This window comes from Mastacembelus armatus, chromosome 3 (genome assembly GCF_900324485.2).
Source record: "Mastacembelus armatus chromosome 3, fMasArm1.2, whole genome shotgun sequence".
NCBI lineage: Eukaryota > Metazoa > Chordata > Actinopteri > Synbranchiformes > Mastacembelidae > Mastacembelus > Mastacembelus armatus.
The window spans coordinates 3737757-3761893 of record NC_046635.1 but is presented as its reverse complement, the minus strand read 5'-3'; the positions used below and the strand labels follow the sequence as shown (position 1 = coordinate 3761893).

At 39.5% G+C, this 24137-nt stretch overlaps 2 protein-coding genes across 2 annotated transcripts in view; one reads left to right on the top strand and one right to left on the bottom strand.

The window, feature by feature from the left end:
- The window catches only part of itga11a (integrin, alpha 11a), a 39997-nt gene extending 19723 nt beyond the window's left edge, over positions 1–20274 (top strand). The window contains exons 11-30 of the mRNA XM_026320007.1: positions 776–920; positions 1866–2014; positions 3370–3513; positions 7285–7488; positions 8197–8327; positions 8572–8738; positions 10234–10373; positions 10546–10656; positions 10758–10843; positions 10940–11150; positions 11297–11395; positions 15922–15998; positions 16282–16365; positions 16636–16726; positions 16826–16939; positions 17662–17745; positions 17836–17946; positions 18130–18225; positions 18733–18846; positions 19075–20274. Of these exons, the coding sequence (XP_026175792.1) occupies positions 776–920; positions 1866–2014; positions 3370–3513; positions 7285–7488; positions 8197–8327; positions 8572–8738; positions 10234–10373; positions 10546–10656; positions 10758–10843; positions 10940–11150; positions 11297–11395; positions 15922–15998; positions 16282–16365; positions 16636–16726; positions 16826–16939; positions 17662–17745; positions 17836–17946; positions 18130–18225; positions 18733–18846; positions 19075–19152 (2436 nt within the window). The 3' untranslated portion in view covers positions 19153–20274. The remainder of the gene's footprint in view (positions 1–775; positions 921–1865; positions 2015–3369; positions 3514–7284; positions 7489–8196; positions 8328–8571; positions 8739–10233; positions 10374–10545; positions 10657–10757; positions 10844–10939; positions 11151–11296; positions 11396–15921; positions 15999–16281; positions 16366–16635; positions 16727–16825; positions 16940–17661; positions 17746–17835; positions 17947–18129; positions 18226–18732; positions 18847–19074) is intronic.
- Positions 20275–22889: 2615 nt separating this feature from the next.
- Positions 22890–24035, bottom strand: rxfp3.3a2 (relaxin family peptide receptor 3.3a2). Its single transcript, XM_026320219.1, has one exon. It carries the CDS (start codon positions 24033–24035, stop codon positions 22890–22892), a length of 1146 nt encoding a protein of 381 aa, XP_026176004.1.
- Between the last annotated feature and the right edge of the window lie 102 nt (positions 24036–24137).

Here is a 24137-nt window from a genome sequence, read left to right as displayed (position 1 = left end):
TGTCTGTTTCCTTTGTTGAAAGACGAGTTAAAAATACACACTGATCAATATTTAGCAGAGATTTAATAATACAGTTTGAGGCAGATTTTATTGTTTTCTTTCCATGCTGTGGTTTCTTATTGTGCGAAAATGTTCTGCTCGGCTTATGTCAACTAGCTGCTGTTGTGAGTTCAGTTCCCCCACTAGTGTTAAACGTTATAGAGAGAAGACTCGAATGGTGGAAAAGATTTCACAGTGTTAAACATGACTGGAGATCAAGGACTCATGTAGTCTGAAATGGTTGGAGTGTCTTATAATCCCTGTGAGCGATGAGCCATGAGGTGACAGGACATTTTAAATAAATGTTAATTAATTTATTCATTTACTGTAAGGTGGACCGCTGGTTCCTGAAAACATGAAAGTGAAAATGATCTGACTGACTGTGGCAAAGAGAAATAGGTTCACTCAAATTAGATTGTCTTCTCTCCTGTTAAATTAATCCCAAAATGCAGTGAGAACCTTTCTCAGGGTTTATCACTGTTTTCAAGATTACAATTCACCGCAAGTGGAGTCACACCATCATTAAATTTACAGAAACTAAGGTGAGACAAACACAGACTGTGCTCCAAAATGCTAATTATGTTTGAGGAGTGTATTGTCATACGCAGTAATTACCATGTTGTATGCATAGACAATATAATTGTACAGCACAGGCAGTACTCTGACATGGTTCTGTGTTACTCTAGTCTGTGCATAAATTATGCATTTGAAGGATAAAAATGTACTGTGCCTACAGGATGGGATTCTGGTGGGTGCTGTTGGGGCTTATGATTGGAACGGGGCTGTGCTGAAGGAAACACGGCAGGGGAAGGTAGTCCCTCCTAAATCGTCCTACACAGAGGAGTTCCCTGAAGAGCTCAAAAACCATGGTGCCTACTTGGGTAAGTCGCACCTTAAACAACCCTAGAATACTAATTATTTAGATGATTGGAAAGGTCAGGCCTGCGCTGTAACTATTATAAGACAGACAACTGTCTAACTACAGTGTCGTTTCATTTTTTAAGTTTTTGCTCCCATGCTCATCATCCTGTAGTTTCAGTTTACGTCCTTTTTCACTGGAGGGTTGTATGGCAACCCTAGTAGGCCTATGGTTTAGCGCCAAATGTCTTAGCTGCAACTCATTTTTATAAAGTGCACCCATTGCTCCAGTGCTTCCCATCATATCCAACCCACTCTCACTCCACCACCACAGACCTCTGTTTTTATCATCAATGGTTTGTCTCTAAGCTTATCCACTAAGCTGCCAATGGAAGCCATTCTAGACTCAATAGTAATATGAGGTGGAAGCATAATTTTGGACAGGCAGGGAGAAAGTCTAGGCTGGGAAACAAGATGTATGACGATGAGAGATGAAGGTGGAAAAGTATATGGGGAGTAAGTGGAATTTTTGTGGTAAAAGATTAAATAGGAGAAGAAATCTGAGAAACCTAAGAAACCAGAACAACCAGTTAGATGTAACCAAATGCAGGACACTGAGTTTTAACTCCTCACAATACAGTGTTTTATATTTTTTCCTTAAATCATGCAGATCACTACTATGAGCCTAAACCCTAACGGTCAGGCCCATTACTTTCACCACATGCAAACAGTAGAACAAAGTGCAGTACCTGGGATTTTTATCAATTTACTTTATTTACAGATCAATAGTCAATAGAAGAAAAAGATGAAAAATAAAGCAGGCAGTTCTTACATCATACGTTATATCTTCCATGGGGTACTTTGGCAAGCGTGGGTAAGACCAATTTCTAAATGTGTTTCTTACTTCAGCGGGTTGTTTTCTGTGAGTAGCAGCAAAGTAAGTGTTTTTTTTTTTCTTATATAACCAGGTTATACTGTTACATCTGTGGTGTCAGCCAGAAATGGCCGTCTACTTGTAGCGGGAGCTCCACGATTTAACCACACAGGCAAAGTCATCATCTTCACTTTGAAGAACACAGGCAACCTCACCATACTGCACTCCCTCAAAGGCCAGCAGGTACTGTAGTGTCCAGCTAAAAGGTTAATCAGCTGCTGGCCAGGTGTACATTGACATAGTCCTCATGTGTCCTTTGGAAGAATGCCCCAATGCAACTTCCACTGATGAAGAGCAGCCGTCTTTGAAACTTCAACCATATTACAATTCACAATACAATAATATCTATCACCAATCTCACATCAGAGGTTTTTGTAGAAAAATGTGTTGTTTTTTTTTTTTCTTTTTGATATTTTGGTGTCCAGTGAAATTTGTACATTTAATTTTGGAAAGAATTACTCCTAATTATAATATAATATAATGTAACATATTATAATATAACATTAGACAAAATTACCAGAAAATTACCAGAAAAATTAAGTGCAGTATATTTCAGTGAATACCAATAATCACAAGAATTCCGTTTGAATCAGTATGAATTTTAAGCTCAGTAAAATGAATCTGTGCCATTACTGCAGCCCAAATAATTGAAACATAGCATTGAGCAATAATGGTGCAAGATGCCATGAGGACAATTTCACTGAATGTGAAGGTGTGTAACCTCTATTTCTATTTCTGTTCATGTTTTATTAGTGGTTTGGTGCTATAAATTGTAGTTGTTGCTGTTATATCATTTTAACTTTGACACTCTTTGAGTGTACGTCACATTATCTGTTGTTATTCAATCCCTCTATATGAATGGATGTTCCAAAATGATCATTTCAAAGGAATGTGGCTGTATGTGGCAGCTCTGCACAGGCTGTGAGCCTGAAGTGATCCTGCAGCATCTTACATTGTACCTTGTCAGCAGAAGCCCGTCGAGAACAACAGATGTCTTTTTGCAGAGCTGCGAGATCAACGTTTTTGATCTCGCAGCTCTTGAGAAAAGAGTTTTATATAGACAGATGTTTGTAATTTGAAAACCAAGAGATGATGTTTCATCCAGCGACTGGTCCAGCTTCTCTTCGTAAAGCTCTCATAGTCTGAGCATTTACAAAAGTACTGGGACTCTTACCACTTGCTTTGACACAACACAGTCCCCCATTTGCTTACAATATTCCAGTTCAAAGCCACTCCAAATCATCGTCAAGTCATCAAACACAAACAACATGTGGCTCAATAAACAGCAAGGAAGATTTTCAGGCAAGATACATATGTTTGTGGTGGTTTTTAGACTTCTAGGTCATGGGATTTCCAAATGTGCTATTTGATGACAATTGTTCCTGCTTGAAGTTCTTCAAGACGTTTTGCCTTTCATCCAAGGTCATGTGGGATTTTGAACGAGATAAAAATGCACCTTTAGGCAGCACCTGGTTAAATTGCTTTTAATCGTTTCAAACTGATAAATGGTAAACCTTATGCATATATGCTCCTTTCAGATTGGCTCCTATTATGGCAGTGAGATTGCCCCTGTGGATATTGACGGGGATGGTGTAACAGACAACCTTTTGGTGTCAGCACCAATGTTCTTCAGTGGAGGCTTAGAGAAGGGAAAAGTCTACATCTACAGAGTGACAGAGCTGGTAGGTATGAACACTACAGACTATACAATACACAGTGACTGGCCACATACAGGCATTAATCAACTTTGGACCAAGCAAACCACTAAACAGACCACCTGTTCAAACTCCAGACTTTCCCACTAATTTCTAACACCCCTGTGTCTGGTAACACATACCGGCCCAAACTGTTGCATTTGATCTCAACGGTCAACACACTGACACGCTGCAGGCAGGCATTTGACACATGACCTTATTCAGATTAAATGCTTAGATCAAATGAGAAAACGTTGCCATGCCAGTGTAAAGACTTTATTGGATGTGTAGAATGAACTCAACAGGAAAGTATTCTGCCCTTTTCAAAAGCCATTTCCAGCAAGCCATTTGGAGGCGAGAACTTTCTTTAATAGGAGGAAATTTCCTGGTATTTTAGGTCTGTCTTGCTCATTGGAATAATAAATCTCTTTAGCTGTTTTGAATAAATCCATTAACCAGACACAGAAAAGATATTTAAATATCTGGTGTGTCCCAAACCACATCACAGGTGGCAGGCCAAGCTTAACAGACAAAAACAAAACACAAACAGAAAGAAATCATTCTCTCAACTGCCTGTCCTCATCAGTACAGCAAAACCACATGTTCAGGGTGATTAATAATCATGATTTGGTTGTTTCAGGTGTTGCAATAGATGCTATGCAGTGGTGTTATTCTGAAAAAACTACTAAAGTTTGCCATACTCTGGTTAATATATGTGTTCATGGGGTTCATAGTGAATATTACTCATCCACAATGTGACTCAGCAGACTTGACTTTAAAATAGTGTACAAATATGTTTTTATTGGCATGGTGCAATCACAAATTTTATACATGGCTAGCAGCGTGGCTTCATGAATGATAGCACTGGTCATTCAGTACAGTCTGAAATATTTCAGCAACAGCAAGTTTTTCTGCACCCAAGACTTTGTTAGAATAGCTGGTAATTTGTTTTATTTAGTTGAAAATCTCTTCAATTATGTGATAGTTTAACATGTAATTTTATTTTGCACATTAAAGTGAGTAGAATTGATATTTAGGTATCGATTTAAATATGTGTTAGGTGTTGTTCGTTACCACAAAACCTGCAGAGAACAGTTTCCCTCAGTGCTATGATTTATAATGTCTTAGCAGCTGCTTTCTTCAAAAAAAAAGAAAGAAAGAAAGAAAGAAACTCAGGCACAGCTGGCATCTAGCTGGTGAACGTAGTGCCACATTTAGCAGCAAAACATCTAAACATGTCCCTTTAGTGGTGCTGAAGATCAAAAGAGAGCTAAGGAGCTTGAATATTGTTCTGTATCAGCTGGATGTGTGTGAACAGCTGTTTATGAACAAATTCACCGGGCCAGAAAAATGTTATTGCAGGTTTAATACTGTTTTGTTATGTTAGTATACTGACACTGAGCTCATAGCAGCATTAAGCCTGCAGTCTCACAGAAATGCTAGTATGGCTGTAGATGTTTTTCCTGTTTCTCATTCATTTAACGCTAAAAGGACGTTTAGCCTTGTCAGAAATATGTTGGTGTCATAGTTGGGATGCAGGGAGAGCAAATAATAGAGAATAGAAAAGGCACTACAGCCTGGTTGTGACCCTGTTTGATATCTTCTCAAACCACATGTTTCAAATTTAAAGTATATTTTCCCCATTTCTCTATCAGTCTCTCTCTTTGTCACACACACACACACACACACACACACACATTGGATAGCAGAGGAGTAAACGCTACCTTCCCAGATCAGCTCCCAAGTGATCTCATGTTTCGTCTGCTGAACTGGGATGCCAAGTGGAGCAATGACATGCATCACTACTGATGGGCTCAACTATCTGGCTCCATTGTGCAATACTTACTTTGAAAACTTTTCCAGTCTGGTAGTTGCTTTCAAAGACATGGATGTTTTCCGTCTGACTTAACACTTGCTAAGAATAGAACTTCAAGTAAATATACAAAAGCTATACACTATTCTTTAGTTTTTTATGGCCCAAAGGTAAAATTTCTCACTTTTTTACCAGATGTTTTAGATGTTTGATTTCAAGGCAGAATTAGAGGATTATGTGGAAAACACAAAAGCTGGTTCAAATTTGATGTTTTGTTGAAATCTTTTCGAGTCTAAATTACAACATGATTAGTTGTATAAAGATGGTTTGAGATCATTGAAACAACAAACTCAGCTGGATGGAGGTCAGAGAGGACAGCACTCTCTTTCTTGGTCTCATCATGGCACATATAAACAAATACATGGCAGATTATTTAACAAACAGATCAGTCCTTTGCCAGGAAAACTGAGCTGTTTTCTAGTAGGAGCAGATCTGTGCTACTATAACCAGGACGTACAATAGGATATTCTTTGACTGCCATACGGTATATGTGCAATTTGATGAATGTCCTTTTGGTATATGCTTCTTTTGCCAGTACCTGTTGTCATATACTGTGTATTTCTCTATGTACTCGTAATAACTTAACAATACATGCATATGGTAAAGGATTTCTGTATATTATCTATGCATGTGTATGTCACGTTTTGCTTGAAACAGAATGTTTGCATGCTGAGTGTGACTTTTCCAGTCTTACCATTTCTCTGTAATATTCGCTCCTTAACAAGTAATTCAGTGTTTCTCAGTAAACTCTGGAATATGGTAGCCACGTCATGTACTTACTGGTTATGAATCTGGAGAGGATAAAGCAGTTTTTTTTGTTGTTGTTTCGCTTCACTTTGGTTGAGTTTTGGCCAAAGTTCCAGTTCCTAAAATATAATCAGTGTTTGGAAGGGTATTTGAAAACTGGGATAAGTTACTCATTACACATGACTCATTGACAAAGTAATTAAATTAGCTAATTACTGAGCAGCAGAAATACTGTATTGCATTACTTCTTACTTTCGTTACTCAGCCATTTCAAAGGTGCCTTTAAAATCCTAGAAACTCACATGTTGCATCTTTTGTAACATTGCATTTCACAAACCTTCCAACTGAAAATTAGGTGACTGTCAGTGTAGCTGTGGCTAACATAAGCAAACACATAACATGTGAATGACACAAGTTTGTAATTATAGGGAGATGCATTTCCTTTATTACGATAGCAAATAAATGCCTCCCCACATCTCAACCTCCTGCACAGAGCTAGCTGGTCCAGGTCTACTGAACACAGAAAAATCAGATATCAACCAACTATCTAACCTCCAGCCAAACAGTGAACAAACCATGTCATAGTAACTGGGATTAGTAATGTGTTACCGTCCAACAATGAATGTAATAAATGTACTCTATGAAAACATGTAGTATAACAGTAGAACAGTAGTGGTGACTAATAAAACCAAAAATAGCATAAACAGTCCAGATAAACTCAAGGAGTTTTATTGTTAAAAGAACAGATTTAAAGCTCATATTTCCTTGGTTCCAACTTTTTCCCATCAAGCATCTGTATAAGGAAATTCTTAGGATAACTTATTGCTGTAGTAGCCAAAACAAAAAGACCCAGGTTATAAAATACCAATTTATAGTTCTCATGATGTATCATTTAATCCAGTTACTCATGCGTGGACCTAGTGATGTCTGCGAGGAGAATCAAGCTTTGGCAGTACATGAAAGTTTTTTTTCCCCATTTAGCTTTGTGGCTTGAAAATGTTTTCGTTCACTGACTGTTGCAGTTCTTTCTCTGGAAAGATGAGCAAGATTAAAAATGGCATACATTGATACATACATCACAGTGTGTGTTGTGTAAATATATATATTTTTGCATCATTATGTTTCTCTTCATCCCTCAGAATCGTTTCATCCTTGAAGGGGCTTTGGAAATCCATAATGGTGGCCAGAACGCTCGCTTTGGCTCATCACTCGCTCCAGTCCTTGACCTGAATGGAGATGGCTTCAATGACTTGGTGGTGGGGGCCCCACTTGAAGATGAGCACAAAGGAGCAATTTATGTTTTCTTTAGCCAGCACAACAGAATATTACGCAAATACAAACAGGTAGGATGTGAAAAATGTACAGTTAAAAGACAGTGTTATTTTATTCGGATGTGTTTGTGTATAGTAATACATCTAATAGATATATCACTGCTGGTTATTTTTTTCTCAGTGCACTGTATGTGTTATTTTTAATTTATCTTCCAGGCAGCTCTTGATTTATGTTTATTTCACTGTTGTGGAAAAAAAATTACAGAGACTTGAAACCTGCTTCCAATTATTGTCCTTCTATAACAGTTTTGTACCCAGATGTGTGAGGGTTTTACTGGGTCCAAAATCAAAGCCTAGGTCACGTTAACACAATGGTATGCTTCGGTGAATGGTTGTAAAAGAGAGTATTTGGAATAAATGGACTAAAACATACAAAAATCTCCACACCACAGAAACCTTAGCAATGGCACAAAAACATTTGTTCTCAAAATGAACTTGAGGCAATGCCATACGTACCACTTTAAACTTTTTCGGGGGCTTTTTGGCAATGGTATGTGAGAAGAGCTTACAATACAGAACACTTTTTAAAGGTGCATCAATTTACTATCATGGCTTTAGAGTTCCCTGAAATTGTAACTGCATGATCTGTCTAACAAAAAACCTTAATGGGATAAGTTAATAATTTGGTTAACTGGGATAAGTTAATGGGATAAGTTAATAATTTATCCTGTGGCTATTGTCTTAATGTACTGAGATTTCTAACCCTTGTCTGTTTCTCAGAGGATAGCAGCAGCAGATTTGGCTCCTGGGCTGCAATACTTTGGCCGCAGTATTCATGGCACGATGGACATGAATGATGATGGTTTAATGGACTTGGCAGTAGGTTCACTCGGTGCTGCTGTTCTCCTTTGGTGCGTATTTAATCCCGTATATAATATTGTTCTCAGAAATTAAACAGAAAGTTATTGCAGTTATTTCTAAAATTGTACAAGGTGGACTCAACTCTATAAATACAATGAATCAGTTATTTTGTAGTTTGCTCACTGTTATTTATTTTTTAATCTATATTTTTATCTGTTATTTTCAGAGATGCTCTTGAGTCTCAGCAGTCATCCATCAGTTATTTTAATCTGTCATACTTCCATGCCCTCACAGGTCAAGGAATGTTGTCCGGATATATGCCACCATCAGGTTTGAGCCCAGTAAGGTCAACATCTTTGTGAAGGACTGTCAGAGAGGTGGTAAAGATGTGACCTGCATGTCAGCCATTGTATGTTTCAACATCACTGCCAGGACACCTATTCCTCCCACACAGGAAATTGGTAAGCCAGCAAAAATAATCCACTGCTGTGGAAGCATACCAGTGAAGTTTCCTAGTTCTTCCTTGTTTTTTGTCTGCTGTTTGGCATTTTCCCAGTGTTAATAAACCCTATTTGATCTATTAGTGAAGCAGAACATATCAGATCTATAGATAAAAGAAAGAGGCTAAAGAAATTGTTTAAAAAAGCTTTACTTTGAGACAAAAATATGCTTACAGCTGTATTCTCAACACTCTGGATACTGTCAAACCTTCTTTATATTCCAGATCTGTAGTTGAAATAATGTTCAGCTGTTGTTGCTATCAGATGTTCTATGTCCTATTGTGTTAGTGGTGGTCGGAATACATCTGCAAATTTCTATCATTGTCATTTTCTTCAGATTAATCAAAGAGAGTTGTTTCTGATTCTTTAGAAATAACGTTAGTGATGGTGACAGCTCAACAGAATTCAGTTCTGCAGATGGGTGTTGTGCCACCAACAGGATCCCACCTACATGTAAAGGCAGGGATTCATAAACACAGTTTGTTTTAAGAGATATCATGGTAGTGTCCAGTTTCACAGTGCACTGGAGAAAGGAAGCAGAAGTGCAGAGGAGCATGTCATGAGTTAACCTCTTGACCCTCTGACATATTTATCAAATCTATCAGAGTAAAGGTAGAAAAAGAGGGAGTTATCTTTTCAGCCATGGTTGCACACAGGGGGTTGCTTTTATTTAATTTTTTTCTCATTGTCATATCTACCTAGTAGTGCATGGCAGATGTGTGAGTTTGCAGTGGTTCATTGCACAAAATAGAACTTTTTTCTGTCTCAGTAAAGTTCATCTTATGTATGCAAATGTCTATTTAAATATTTAAGAGTGATGTCAATAAATGAAGACACAACCAACTAATTATCAGATGTCTTTTGTAGTATTGTCTTTTGAAGTAGTGTGCTGATGACAAATGTTGCTCCCCATAGCATTGTAGTTATTAAAACTCAAATAGTCCAAGATGGAACCTGTGCACATGAAAAAGTCATAGTTCTTAGAAACCTTTTTTATTATAGCTGACACTGATAATTGTGAAGTGGTGAAAAGTGGAGAAATGGTTTCAATTTAGTAACAATTATCTGCTCAGATCTTTTTGCCCATGAAGATTTCTCCAGCTCTCTAAACCTCTCTAAACCTGTTAAGTCTCAAGGGATATTTCCTTGTGCCCTGAAAATAAGGCACAAAAAATGGAAAGTCTCTAATACAATGTGGCTTGGACATGACTCAGTACTGAAGAATGAGGGCTTGGATTCTTGTGTATGTTGGTAACACACATTTTATATATTCAGATTCAAGCTAATATTGCTTTGCAGTGACCAAAGGCTGTAGCTGGCATTTGTCATTTACGCTGTACTATCCTATTACATTGAAAACAAGAGCCCAGCTATATTACAATCATTTCACTAAAATAGAATCTTTTATGGCTTCACATTGATGAATAATTTCCTAATTCTTTCTGTGATTCACTAGTTATCAAATATAATGTCTCCTTTGCGGAGAGACGTTTCAATCCTCGAGCCATTCTGGACAACCCAACCAAGATGAAACCTCAAAACCTGACCCTCCTTCCGGGAGAAGAGGCCTGTCAACACATTTACTTCCACGTCATGGTGAGAGTCATGATGTCATTAAAGAATTTTAATATAAGAATTTCAGCAAAACCAACACATTATGTCTTTTTTTTTTTTTTTGATATGTGTAACTTGTTGAAAGCAAAAATATTTTAGTGCCATGATGGAGTACATTCACAGGCTAATCCTTGAATTGAATGCTTCATATTAGGAGACCACAGATTATGCAAGGCCCATAGTATTTGCTGTACAAGTGGAGCTCCAGGATCCAGACAGTGGTCCAGTTCTAGATGAAAGCTGGCCTACCGTTGTGAGGACTGAGGTATGAAACACTCCAATAAATTTTAATGTAGTAAATTACCAACACAAAGTGCAAATGGTAAAGAAAAGATCAGACATTTGTTTGGCTTTGTCTTTGACTAGCTGCCTTTCTGGAATGGTTGTGACGAGGATGACCGCTGCATACCGGACCTTGCACTGCAGAGTATGACTGACCTGATGAATCAAAAGTAGGTGTATTATACTGTATTTACACACCTTAATAAAAAAAGGTCTTAAATTTCTGATTTCACACTGCCTTCTGTTTCTCCCTTTCTGTCTTCCAGTCATTTCTGTCAGCAGCCTGGACAGTCTCGTGGTGCCTTCTGCCGTCGTCAAAGTGAACAAGGGATGGAGGGATCTCTGCGGGTGATAGAAGGAAACAGGAGGAGGATGGTGGTGGACGTCCGACTGGAGAACAAAGGAGAAAATGCCTACAATGCTCGCCTCAATATCACTTTTACACCCAATCTACGCTTCTCTAGTCTCATCGTCAAGGTAGGCTATTATCACCCTAAACCAGTCATGTGGTTTAGAAGGAAAGATTTAAAAATAAAAATATTTTGAAGAGCTGTGATGGAAATACTGCACTGAAACTACCCTTACTGTAATAAACATCTGAACTGTTACTTATTTTGATCCAGGACAACTCTGACATTAAAATTGAGTGCTACACTGAGGACAAACTAAGGAATGAGAAAATCTGCAATGTCAGCTCTCCGTTCATGAGGGCGAAATCTCAGGTGAGATAACCACACTCTCAATTTTTCAGTTTAAAAATATTACTCATACAATCAGCCTAAAATGTAACTTTCACAGAGGGGTTGTGGCTGCGATGGTAATTTAATGTGATGTCAGTTATGGTCTTCGTTTTGTTTGAAAACGCAAACAAAATCGATATAGGCTGTCAGCTTTGATGATTCTAAAAAACTCTATTTTAGCTGACATAGTGCTACTATAACAAAATAAGGATGACCATCAGAAGCAGATTATAATATTGGAAACATCATACTTTATGTATTTTCCCAAGTCAGAGACAAGCTCTTCAACCTGAATATCATATAATCAATGAGACGTTTTATTTGCAAACCATGTTATTGCATTTTCAACATTTAAAAAGGATATTATCTACAGAAAACTTAACAGAAAAGAGCAAGTGAGTAAGAAATAAATTGTGAATACTAATAATAAACACATATATAAACAAAATGGATTGATTAATTAATTCCAAAGATGCAAAGCACACAGAGGTCATGCTGTTGACCAGCCATCAGGCATGAGTGTCAAGGATTTTATGTGATCCAGAAAGAGCTTCCACACTGTGTAAAAAGGTTTTAAATAGCTGGTAGAGTATCGTATTTTCTCCCATTTCATTCCGTGCAGTGCTTCTCTGATCCAACATCCACATCTACGCGCTGAAATCTGCTTCCATTTCGCCTAAACACAAAAAGTCTTAGAAGCAAAGCCCTTTTGCTGTGTGCCAGAGAGAGAAAATGAGAAGTTTTAAATATTGATATAGCCCTGGTATTGCTGGAGTGACATTCTTATGAATTAGGAAAGTCTTTACTGTTTTTTCACAATAGACATTTTATGTATTAAAAATCACAGTTAATTTCCCAGCTTTTTCTTCTACCACACAGCCATCCTCGGCAAATCAAACTTAGTCACAACTTTTCACAAGTGGTTATGTTTAATTTGACTGTAAAAGCTGTATGATCACTTGTTATGATGTGCCCAACATTTCTAAGTTACTTGCAGCACAGCTTTAATGATGGCAGATTTGAGTTTTTATTTTATTAGTTCTCAATATGGAAATTAAACTTCAAACTGTACTGTGGAGTTTTGTACCTGTCCTGTAAGAAAAAGGAGAATCAGTCAGTCACTGGTGGAAAAACATATTGTTGCTGTATTCTTCTTATCATTGTTGTGCTGAAAGGTGAACTGTCACCCCAGCCTCAGGTTGTGTGCACTCCTGTGCAGGTTTTTATTGAGAAACACTGAATTTGACTGCATCTATCATTTGTTCAGTTATGAGCGTCTACCTGTCCCTGTCCCTGTCCCACAGCGTGATGCTGCCCCCGCTACGATTCACTGTAGGGAGGATGTTATGCGGGTGATGAGCAGTGTCTGGTGTTTACTGGAACTTAGAGTTCTGCCAGAGGGTTTAATATTTTAACCCACCAGACCGGAGAATCTTTTTTCCTTGTGCTTTCAGAGTCCTTTGAATGTTGTCTGGAGAATTGCAGGCGGTCTGTCATGTACTTTTTAATCAAAGTGACTTCCATCTAACCATTCTACCATAACCTGGCATACTAGATGCTGCTGAAATGGTTGTCCTGCTGACAGGTTCTCCAACCCCTGAGCAGGACTTCTGAAACTCTGAGTGACCACTGAGTTCTTGGTCCCCTCCCTGACCAAGGCCCTTCTTGCTCAGTTACTCAGTTTGGCTGGGTGACCGACTCTGGTGGTTTCAGACTTGTTCCATTACACAGTCATTGAGGCCACTATGCTACTGGGAACACATAAAGCTTTACCAGTGGTTTTATATCCTTACTGTGATCTATGTCTAGTGACAGTTTGTGAGGATTGTAAAGTGACTTCATGGCCTTGTCCTGTCCTAAATAGTGTACTGTGTAACCTTATATATTTGAAAGTGTCCATTTGTGAACTATGTCCAGTTAAATTTGCCACAGGTGGATTCTAGACAGATCTCAGTGATGATTAAAGCAAACAGGAGACTCCTGAGCACAGTTTGGACTGCCACAGGAATGGGTATGAATACTTTTGGAAATTAGACATTTCAGCTTTTAATGAAAAAAAAAAACGCCAAAAGTTCTATATAACAGAAATTCCTTTACTACATAAAATGTTATTCCTACAATATTTTGAAAAATAGCCATGTCCATATTAGTGCTGCTTACCATTTATAACACATGCTTAGTGAAAAATGTAACTGTAGAGCTGCTCACAGTGCAAGAAATCTGTCCAAAATGTTTGTAATGTTGTCACTTGTTTGGGTGATTGATGAGAAACTAGGATCCTGCTTAAACTGCACATCAGACACCAGTCAATCAATCAATCAATCAATCAATCAATCAATCAATCAATCAATCAATCAATCAATCCCTTCTTCCTTTGTACACTCTAGAAGAATAAATTTGCGTCTCATTTGGTTATTGGTTACCAAGATCCACCTTAATAACAGAAGAACACTCTAAATTCAGATATTAACAACATTTTCTCTCCACTTTAGCCAGGTGCTCCAGGTGAGACAAAGGGAAAGACACTGAGATGTGTGTTTTTCTTCCTCCTGTGTTGTTTCACCTTCAGTTCTACTGTTTCCAGTCCTTTCCACTGGCTTGTAATGCCACTATTTATGAGTGCACTTTCCAGCGTGTTTTACAACAAGGCATCAGGTTTTATTTTTAAGAGGTGATGTTTGCATTAACATTGATAGGCACGACACTCATCATACGTCACACTATACAATTAAAAGCTATTAAACAGCAGACAGATTATAAGTAAGCCATCTTTTCCATTGATGTCTAAACAACAGCCTTTTTACTTTTTGGACTGATAGAAAATCTACTGACAAATACTGTAGGAATGAAGTAAAGAAAGTGACTGTAAGAGTTCATGAAATGTCCTAACCACATCATCATCACAAACAGTAGCCGTCTCCAGGGCAACAAAAATCTCACCACATTTCAACGTAAAGTTCCTCAGCAACTGAACCAAGAGGACTCCGATCAGATGTTAAAACTCACTGATTCATACCCACTCATTCAGTCTGAACACCATCCAGAGCCACAAGGCTGATCTGCTCATGTCAGGAGCCTTTTAAAAATGTGGCACAGACTTGAACACGGCTGATTGTACACTGGTGCTGCTGCCAAACCAGCCTAAACCACTGTTTAGCTGAAGGAAAGCAGGAATCTCAGGCTTGTTAAAATAGCCACTCTTGTTTTGACTTTTCCGGTTCCTTCTGACCTGTGTAAAACTAACATGTACTGTAAACCTGACTGTTGCTGCAGCAAAGTGACATTCAAAAGTCACCCCCTCTGCACATGTTGGTGGTGACAAATGTGTTTTTGTTCCTCATGGGTGCACACACACACATAGAACACTAGGTCTTGCAATTAATAGTTTGGTGATTGACAGTAAATGGGGCTCAGGGATGTGGGCAGACTACATCATCCAAGAGGAAGAAGGGGAACTTCAGGCTCCGTCTGAATTTCCATGTTTAGCTAGCTGGCGCACAACCATCCTCCAGGCACGGACAATCATGCCTTCCAAACCAACACCACTTACATAGTGTGTGTTTGCATATGGTATTACTCACACTGTGGGGACCAAAACATGTTCACACACTCCCACTGACCCTCCTCATGAGGGCCAGATCCTGGTCCCCACCACATAACTAAGGATCCAACTTAGGGTGAGGTTACAATCACAGTAAGGGTTACTTTGTTACACAGTGGGTACGGTTGAAGTTAGGACATGTCTTCAGCAAATTGAAAGGAAATCTATATAAAGTCAAGCACATGTGTGTGTGTGCACGTATATGAAACTTTCTTCTGAACGAGCATCATCCAGTCATTTTCTATACCGAGCAAAGAAGTTATTTTCTACAAATGACATCAGATTAAATGAAAACAGATCGTCATATTCATATGTGCTATATGTGTGGTTTGTGAGGGATGAATCAGTCTATATGAAGGATGGAGGCTACAGTAAACCTTGTTATGCATTCCTCGCTGGTCAGACAGAAGCCATCAGGATTTCATTAGAGCATGGAGGTCTGTAAACAACAGGGTTCGACTTCCCCCTGCTCTGCTCGGTCTGCTCTCTGCTGCCAGTCACCTCTTCCCTCCTCCTCTCTCCAGACTTGGGTTCTCCTTCTGTTTTTGTTTAAGATTCCTCCATCGTTTTCTATTTTCTCACACACCCGTCATCTCCTCTGTGTCTGCCTGTCTCCTTTTTTTGTCTTTTTTTGCCTTTCTATTTATATGTTGGCCTACATCTGATTCTCAGTGGTAGTTGTATGTGTGTGGAGTCATGTTGATTTCAATTTACAGCATTGTCCTCAACTAAGGGAAAACTCCCTGGCTCTAAGCAGCACCAACTGTGCAGTCAGCTGCCCAGTTTGAAGTCCCAGACTTAGTGCAGGTTATTGCTTGTTACTGGTAAAGCATGTAAGTTGTTATTATTATTAAGACATGCAGTAAATGAGTGACTTGTTCTTAACTTTATATTCTTCTCTGTCTAGGTATTGTTTCGTCTGGAGTTTGAGTTCAGTCGTACTGTGTTCCTAGACCATATGAGGATTATCCTGGAGGCCAGCAGGTCTGGATATAAATCCATATCCTAAGAAACAATTCACATCTAAATACATTTCCTCTTTTTGTCTTGAGAAACCAGTCTGTGCGTTGCTGTCCTTTGTGTTCTCACTGATGCTAATCATCAACTAAGACATCTAAAAAAAACAAAAAAAAAACAAGCATTACCTTCTCCCCACATACCAAGAGGCAAACTCAAGATAAGATAAAAAGCTCCAGCTGTAATGAAATGTGTCTCCTTTTAAGATCATTGCTCAAGTTTGAATATTTTTGTCTCGTTCTCCCAACAGTGATGGCGAGGAAGTGAGCACAGCTGATAATTTCAATGATATTTATTACTCACTGAAATACGAGGCCGACTTGCTCTTCACCAGGTTTGTCAATTTCTGTGTCCTGTGAAAATGCAAGTTGCTGAAGCTCTCAAGGTGATTGTTGGAGCAGTGAGCTTGGAAGTACAAGTGATTGTAACAAAGTGATTTGATGTTAAATATTCAGTTGTGTACATTGTGGGAAAGTGCTTAGCAGGTACTGCAGCTTTAATGGTGCCTTTGTATTATCTTCACAACATGTGCCTTAAAGCAGACATGGAGGAAGATAATTGCTTATCCCATACTGTTTGTTTGTGTTTATTCTTGCTGCAAAAGGGATTCAAAAACAACTCGGTACGAGATCAAGTCGGAGCTGTCACTGGAGGAGCCTGGTCTTATTGGTCTTCCTTTCAATTTCACTTTCCAGGCAAGAACCAAGTGCCCTGTCACCACGACTTTAATTTAACTGTACAGGAGAGCACTGATTGGAAATCATTTATGCCGTTTACCTGTTGGCATCTTTCAGATCCAGAACCTTGGCTATTTTCCAGTCAAGGATCTGCAGCTGAACATTGAAATCCCAGAAATGACGAAAAATGGAAACCAACTGCTGCAAATATCTGACTTCCAGATCGACCAGGTGAGCATGGAGCCTCAGAATTAGTCTCAGTGATTTAAAGTGAGAACATGTAACTTGTGAAAGAATAAGAAGACATTATTCTTCCTCATATTGAAATGTTGAGTTCATAAATGATACAACAAGCCCCTGTTAAATGTAGTATACATTCAGCGACTGTGCAGCGGGCTCTTAAGATGCACTTGATCCACGTACAGCAGAAAACATGAAAATGAAGACTGTGTTGCTCTTGTATTTCAGTATAGACTGTTCCATGCGTTCCTTAAACTGTTGCTGGTTTGGGGGAGGGTAAAAACAAACGCCCTTCAAGTTCTTTCCATATAGAAAGAACTTGCATTAGTGTTGTGGTAGTTTTGATTTAATAGCTAATGCAAAAATAGTTTCAACTTAACACAAATGCTCGTACTTTAGGATCAACATTTTGGGATATATGCTTAAGACAAGAAGGCTTTAGAAGTAGGTAGATTTTATTTTCACCCATTTTCCCTCTGCCTGCAGTCATCATGGTGAGTTAACCTAACTATATCCTGACTTCAGAGTGTTAGATTGGCATTGATTTTCTTGTATTTCCTAAGACATTGGGACAAATTATTTCCTTTAATTGCAAGAGCAATATAAATTGGTGTTTGTAATTTTATGTCAGTAAACCTCAACCCATCTTATTCTCTGCAGACATAAAATTGTGCCATCCTAACAGGTATTTTTACTCTCATGTTAAACCTCAGAGAGATGGTTCACACTGTTTACCACTACAGCATGTGGCACAGAGCAGGGCCTCACCGGAGGACCTGTCGCGCTTCACCCGCTTGGTAAAGTACAAACTAACCAATTCCAAAATAAGAGATTTGTTTTTGGGAACATTTTTTCCCTTAAGGCTGATGTCTGGTTTCTTCACACAGAACCAATCTAACACCCTAACTCTGCCAATCCAATGCACTGTTAATGTGGCCTCCTACAGAGAAACTGCACTTAGGATCACAGGAGTGCTACGAATAGACACCTTACATGCAGTGAGTATAAAAGTTAAAGTTGACAATTTCTCCAGCGTTATAACAACATACAACCTACACATGCAATTTCTCTAGTAATCTTACAGTTTTCTGCTTTGACTCTGCCAGAGTGACAGCTTTGTAGTCTTTCAGCTGTGTTATGTCTTTGTGAAAACCGGCTGCATGTTTTTATTTCCTTTCCAGCTGAAGTTTAAAATCCTGGAACTAGTAACCAGTGCTTCAGTGGAGCTTCCCTCCTCCAGCCCCATGTTTTTACATGAAGAGAGGCCTGTCAGACATGTGAGTCAACAACCACTATTGTAAACTACATCTGTCACGAGTCTGACCTCCCTGGAAACTGAGTTGACAAAAGGACCATGAGTTCATTAGATTTTTCCTAAATTAACACCACATTTATTTTTATGCTATCCATATGTGAATATAGTGTTTTGTGCTTGAGGAGATCAGGCTCTAAAATATATTTGAACTGAATGAAAAAGTTAAATCGGTTTAAATGTCACAGATTGTGCTACAATTTGTGTAATACTAGACAAGAACATATTTTGCTGCAGTGGCCTCATTGTGAAAAAGATCAGTGTGTTCTGCGACAGCGTAGCTTGGCATTGCCTAACTGAGGCAGCGTAAACCCAGACCGTGAAGGCTGGTACTGGAGCACACGTGTCGTATGGTGCTCAGGGACCGAAAGGACCAGCAGCACAACATGTAGAAGTCTGAACCCATACGCTGATCTTTGCTGCCATCTATTGGCCAGTGCAAGAACTCATGCCGTATATTCTTGTCTGACAGATAATATTGGAGATCAGAAAAGGAGGAGATTACAGAATCCCTACCTGGATTATCATCGGTAGCATGCTGGGAGGGCTCTTATTGTTGGCCCTGCTCAGTCTTGCTCTTTGGAAGGTAAGTCATCATATTGTGCACAGTAATTAGTCATGCTGTGTTTCTTTATAGTCAGTAGTATTGAGCATTTAGTGGCTATTGCTCAGGCAGTAGATAAGTGAGCAGTGCTCTAGTAATAAACGGCCTGATGTGCATTTGTGCAGCATAGTAGCTACATGCTGTTACACCACATTGGCCTTTGAAGCCCCTTATTGTCTTATTTCTCTGTTTGGTTGCTCTGCCCGCCAGCTCGGTTTCTTCCAAAGGCAGAAGCGGAGAGACGACGATGAGAGGGAGGCCAACGGGAAAGTGGCTGAAGAACGGTAACGCAGGCTGAGGGCCCCCAGCAGACGCCTTTTTTCACAGGGGACCCGACACTCAGGGACCAACCCACCTCCCCCTGCTCCCAAACACCACAGTGGCACAGCACAGACAGCTCTGCATGATAGCTGAAGCAAGGCTTGTTAAGTGCACTGGATCTGTCCCAACGCCACAACCCTTGACCCCCAAGAATCAGCACTGTCACACTCACTCGCATTCCTGCACTGTTATGACATTGGGGCCCTCTTTGTGTATGGATTCCACTGCCCTCAATGTCACCCCTTTACAGGTCTTGGAGCTCTTGGCTTCAGGCTGGAGCTGTGGTGCTTTTTTTGGCTGTATGAAAGGAAGACTAGAACAAGCTTTAATCCACCTGTTCTAAAAATTTCAGGCCAATAAGTTGTGCCTAAGGCAAATGTTAGTCAGTCAGTCTTTTGTCGCTTCCCGACGTGTATTTATTAAACTTTCAAGGTCAATTTTGAAATACATGTAAAACCTCAAGGGTGAGTTAGCACCCAAAAGCTACCACAAATGTAAAGTTATTATACTGTATATTGAATTTGATATTTAAAGGGTTTTATCTGCAGCATGTTCAGTTGACTTGCAGAATAATTTATGAAGAAACAAAATTTAACTAATAAAACTAACTAAAGTCACCAAAGTATAAAGAAGATTCATGTTTCAGTCTCTGAGACTCTCCATCTTTTGCTATAGAGAAGAGTATGCATCCTCTCTTTAGATTTCTTTTAATACTTTCAACCTGGAAAAAATGCAGGATGGTCTTTAAACATTTGATGCACTTTTATTTTGTATTAAATTAACTTGAATTTTGTAAATAGTCAAGTACCTTTTTATATCCTTTCAGTATCATAATAGTTTTCAGTATTCCACATGGTTTATGGCATTACTTTGTAACGTAGGCAGCAAGGTAAATTAGACAAGTGAGCTTTGTGTTACTGAACCTGCTATAATGACACGGTTGCATGCCTTTTAACATGCACTGCATCAGAGCAAAGGGTGTGCATGAAATACTGCTGGAAACGTTGAACTAAGTAATTCTTAAATAGAGCTGTAACCAAATGATTACGCCACGACGATGAGTTCAGTGAATGTACATCGCTTACAATATGCCAGAACCCTCCTGGTGTTAACAATGAATGTAAGTTTGTTTAAGTTTAAGGTGTGAGGATCTATAATACGACAACAAATAAATCATTGACTATACCTGTAAATCTATGAATGTCTATTTCAAATGAGAAAATAATTGATTTCTGTAATGCTCTTCTTCCACCAGTATGGGGCAGTGTTTATCTTATACTCTAAAACTACATATACAATAGACCAATATTTGAAGTTTAATTATATTTTATCTACTGTTAATTAGCAGACAATGCTAATGAGTGTATGATGATGATATTTGTATGTGAAGTTATCTCCCTAATCTTTGTCCTTATAAATACCAGAATATTATAATTATTGTAAAGATAATTAGTCTGAACCAGTTTAGTTTGAAAAAAGAAGATCAATGGAATTAAGTGAAGTGTTGTTCAGTACAGGTTTGCCATTAATTTGCCTTGTAACACAAAGATGATTGTGCTTCCATAGGTCAATCAAAAACTATTCTAAAACTGCAGGTTACCTTCTGACTGCCAATGACACCTGCAAAATCAAATCGGAACCAATCACTGCAAGTGGCCTTTAGTACTGGTCTCTGGGCTGAAGACTAGCTAGTAAAACACCACAGCAGGCAGTTATTTGGTGCTGTGGTTTAGTGAAAATGTCATTTGTGTGAAGGGTTGCAGGTTTGATTCAGTCAGTTAACACATGTGAACCATCTGCCATTGACAGTGCTAGAGTGAAAACACATTGATGGGGGAGTTAGACTGCTGCAGAAAAGAGGATTCAGTAAAAAAAACAAAAACAAACAGCTGCAGAGACAGAACTAAAGATGAGAAATAAAATAATCCTCAAATACTAAGCACAGCAATTAAATAATGGGAACACGTTACAGCAATTTGACGTTAAGAATGAAACATTTAAGAAAAAGTATGGATTCATTTCTGTGCTTGGTTCACTCAAATGCCTCAGTAAATTCTATAAACATGTGCTGCATGTACTGTGACTAAAATGTGTCAATGTAAATATCAAAAATCAAGGTAAATGCAAATATTTGGACAAAAATGAAACAAATACTGCAAGTGGAAGCCTTTGGTGGAGATTTCCTTTTTGCCTTCTCACTGGCCACTGGCCACAATAATGAAGGAATCAAACCTACAAATGCTTATAGGAATAAAGACTGTGCATCATTATAGGCTTGAACAATTCACTGATCACTGAAAAAGTACAGTAAGGAAAATTCAAAATGCCATATCAATCGCATCTGTTGAGTGTAGTTGTGTTGAAGCTTATGCAGTGTGTGTGTGTGTGCGCGTGCATTTAAATGTGTGTACACTTGTTAAAGGTTAGTAACAGCCCCCTGCAGCGCACAGGTCAAATGAATCACTGACCAACTCTATCACTGCAGAAGAAATTTCACTGTGTTGTAGAATATTCTAAAAATATCATGAAGCTTTAGTGATTTTTTTATAGAAGGTAGCATGATTTTTTATTTTGAAAAATCTATCCAGGCTGCACAGTCAAACACCTAGAACATCTGCTATACAGCTCCAAAAGTGTATTTTAGTATTCAGTACAGTAATGTCAGTACTATGTATATTGGTCATAGTACCTGCAGATTACCCAACACTTGTTGCTTTATTGAATACTGGTTTCGTGGTTTGGACATCTTGTGATAGCAGGCCACAGTATCATCAGCAAACCACCAAACATAGGGCCTTGGGGCACGAGGAGGAAGCAGGAACCAGGAAAGACTCATTAGCACACAAACCTGGCAGCAGCCCCAGCATCCTGCAGCCAGGAGACTCCCCCATCCCAGACTCTCCTGCTTTTTGTTTGGTGAACCATCTCAGTAGGACCTGGACCAGTGCTGAATGCCAAGTAACAGCTGGAACCTCTGCAGTCATTATTAAGCTCTCTCACATTCCTGCCACTCACTGTGCAGACACTATATAATCTTTATGTACTCTGAGTAGCTACTGCTTGACACTGTGGTAATTACCTCTCAGATTTTTCTGCTCTCAGTACAGAACGGAGACTAATTGCACATGTCGCTCCTGCAGGAGAAAGCAATTTGTGCAGTGAACCTGTGTGTTACAGTGAGAGTGTGTACACTTCTGCAATGAGAAAGAACAGCCATTCAGATACAACCTTGGTTTGAAAAAGCCATTTATTTACAGGCAGGATTCACAGACTATATACATCAATAGAAAAGACCATGTAAATCTATTTGAATCCACGTCTATAATACAGTAAGTCATTGGACAAGACGCTGCATGAGCGCTGCGTCTAGAGGCGTTTGTGTTTGTTTTCTACTGTGAAGTAAAAACTAAAATATCACAAAGGAGAAAATAAAATCCACATGCAGCTGAGAATGAAAATCTAAATGTACATTTATTCCACTGATGGAGTCAAGGAGTCATTTTGACAGTTTTAGGATTTAAAGAAACGTCACGTTACACTTGTCACAGGCTACATGACAAACGCGTGATACAATGCGCATCTGCACCGTGTCCTTAAAACACTGGGACACAAACGACAACATTACGCACCAGTAATGACACTTATATGTGAACAACCAGAGCAAAAAAAGAAAGTTGCAGCTTTCCATCTATTTTAACAAGAAGTCACTGGGTGAACGGGATCATTTTTGAGCTTTCTAAACATTTAGGATCTGTGACTGACAATTTATAATCTCTGTTATCCAGAATCTGAAGAGGTACGACTCCCTGGGTTTCTCCCTGCGTAAGAGAGCGCGTCGTGCAGCTCTTCTTGGAGGATGGAGGGGAAACTCTCCAAAACAAAGTGCTGAGCATCTTTCTGATCTCTGGCCTCATCAGACAGTAAAGCACCGGGTTCAAACAGCTGTTTGTGTGTGCCAAGCACACGGTGACCGGGAACACGTACGTGTGTACCATGTAATATGCTTTGTCCCAGTTTACTGCGTTAAACTTAACCAACACCCCCCAGAAGGTGATGGCGTGATTTGGCATCCAGCAGCAGAAAAAGGACAAAACTACTATGGCGACAGATTTGGTGACTCTGGATCTCCGTTTCGGGTTGCTACTGTCCATGGTCCTTCTTCTTACAAAGCGCAGGAGCATCAGGTAGTTAACAGACACTATGAGCATGGGGATGATAAAGGCGATCAGTATTTTCTGGATGTGATAGAGGGCGAGCCAGTCGTGCACTTCAGGAAACTTGAGGAGGCAGAGTTTTTCTCCAGCGACCACAGTCACGGTGGAGAAAACAGCTGTCGGAGCTGTCGCCACTGTTGCCGCCACCCACAGAACCGCGCACACCCACTTTACGCACCGGGACCTCCTGTGGTGTTTTTTCTTGAGGGCCGAGGCGACGGACAGGTAGCGGGTCACGCTCATGGCGGTGAGGAAAAACACGCTGGCGTACATGTTCATCACGGTGACGGAAAGGATGATCTTACACATGGCGTTTCCAAACGGCCAGCTGAAGTCCAGCGCAGTGTCCACGGCCCAGAAGGGCAGAGTCAGCACGAACTGGAAGTCCGTCACTGCCAAGTTGGTGATAAAAACATTGATAGTGGACCTTTTCCGACCTTGTCGTACCCTCATGAGGAAGAAGACGAGCAGATTTCCCACCAAACCCACTGCGCAAACTGCAGAGTACACCACGGAGATGAGTATCCTGAGGACCGGGGTGCCGTCCGCGCTGACATCGATGTCATCGAAACGGAACCGGTCGTCTACAGACGAACTTCGGTTCACTGCTGCGCTGTAGTTTAACACCTCATCCATGGTTAACTTTGATGACGTGGACTCGCACCAAGGTTTCTACTGCGCCCTGGTTAGAAAACACAACATGAGCGCGCCATGCAAAGCTGCTTCAGGTCTTTCTCC

Bases quoted from the DNA above. Each gene is read 5' to 3' on its own strand.
- rxfp3.3a2 (XM_026320219.1), bottom strand. From the start codon at position 24,035: ATGGATGAGGTGTTAAACTACAGCGCAGCAGTGAACCGAAGTTCGTCT.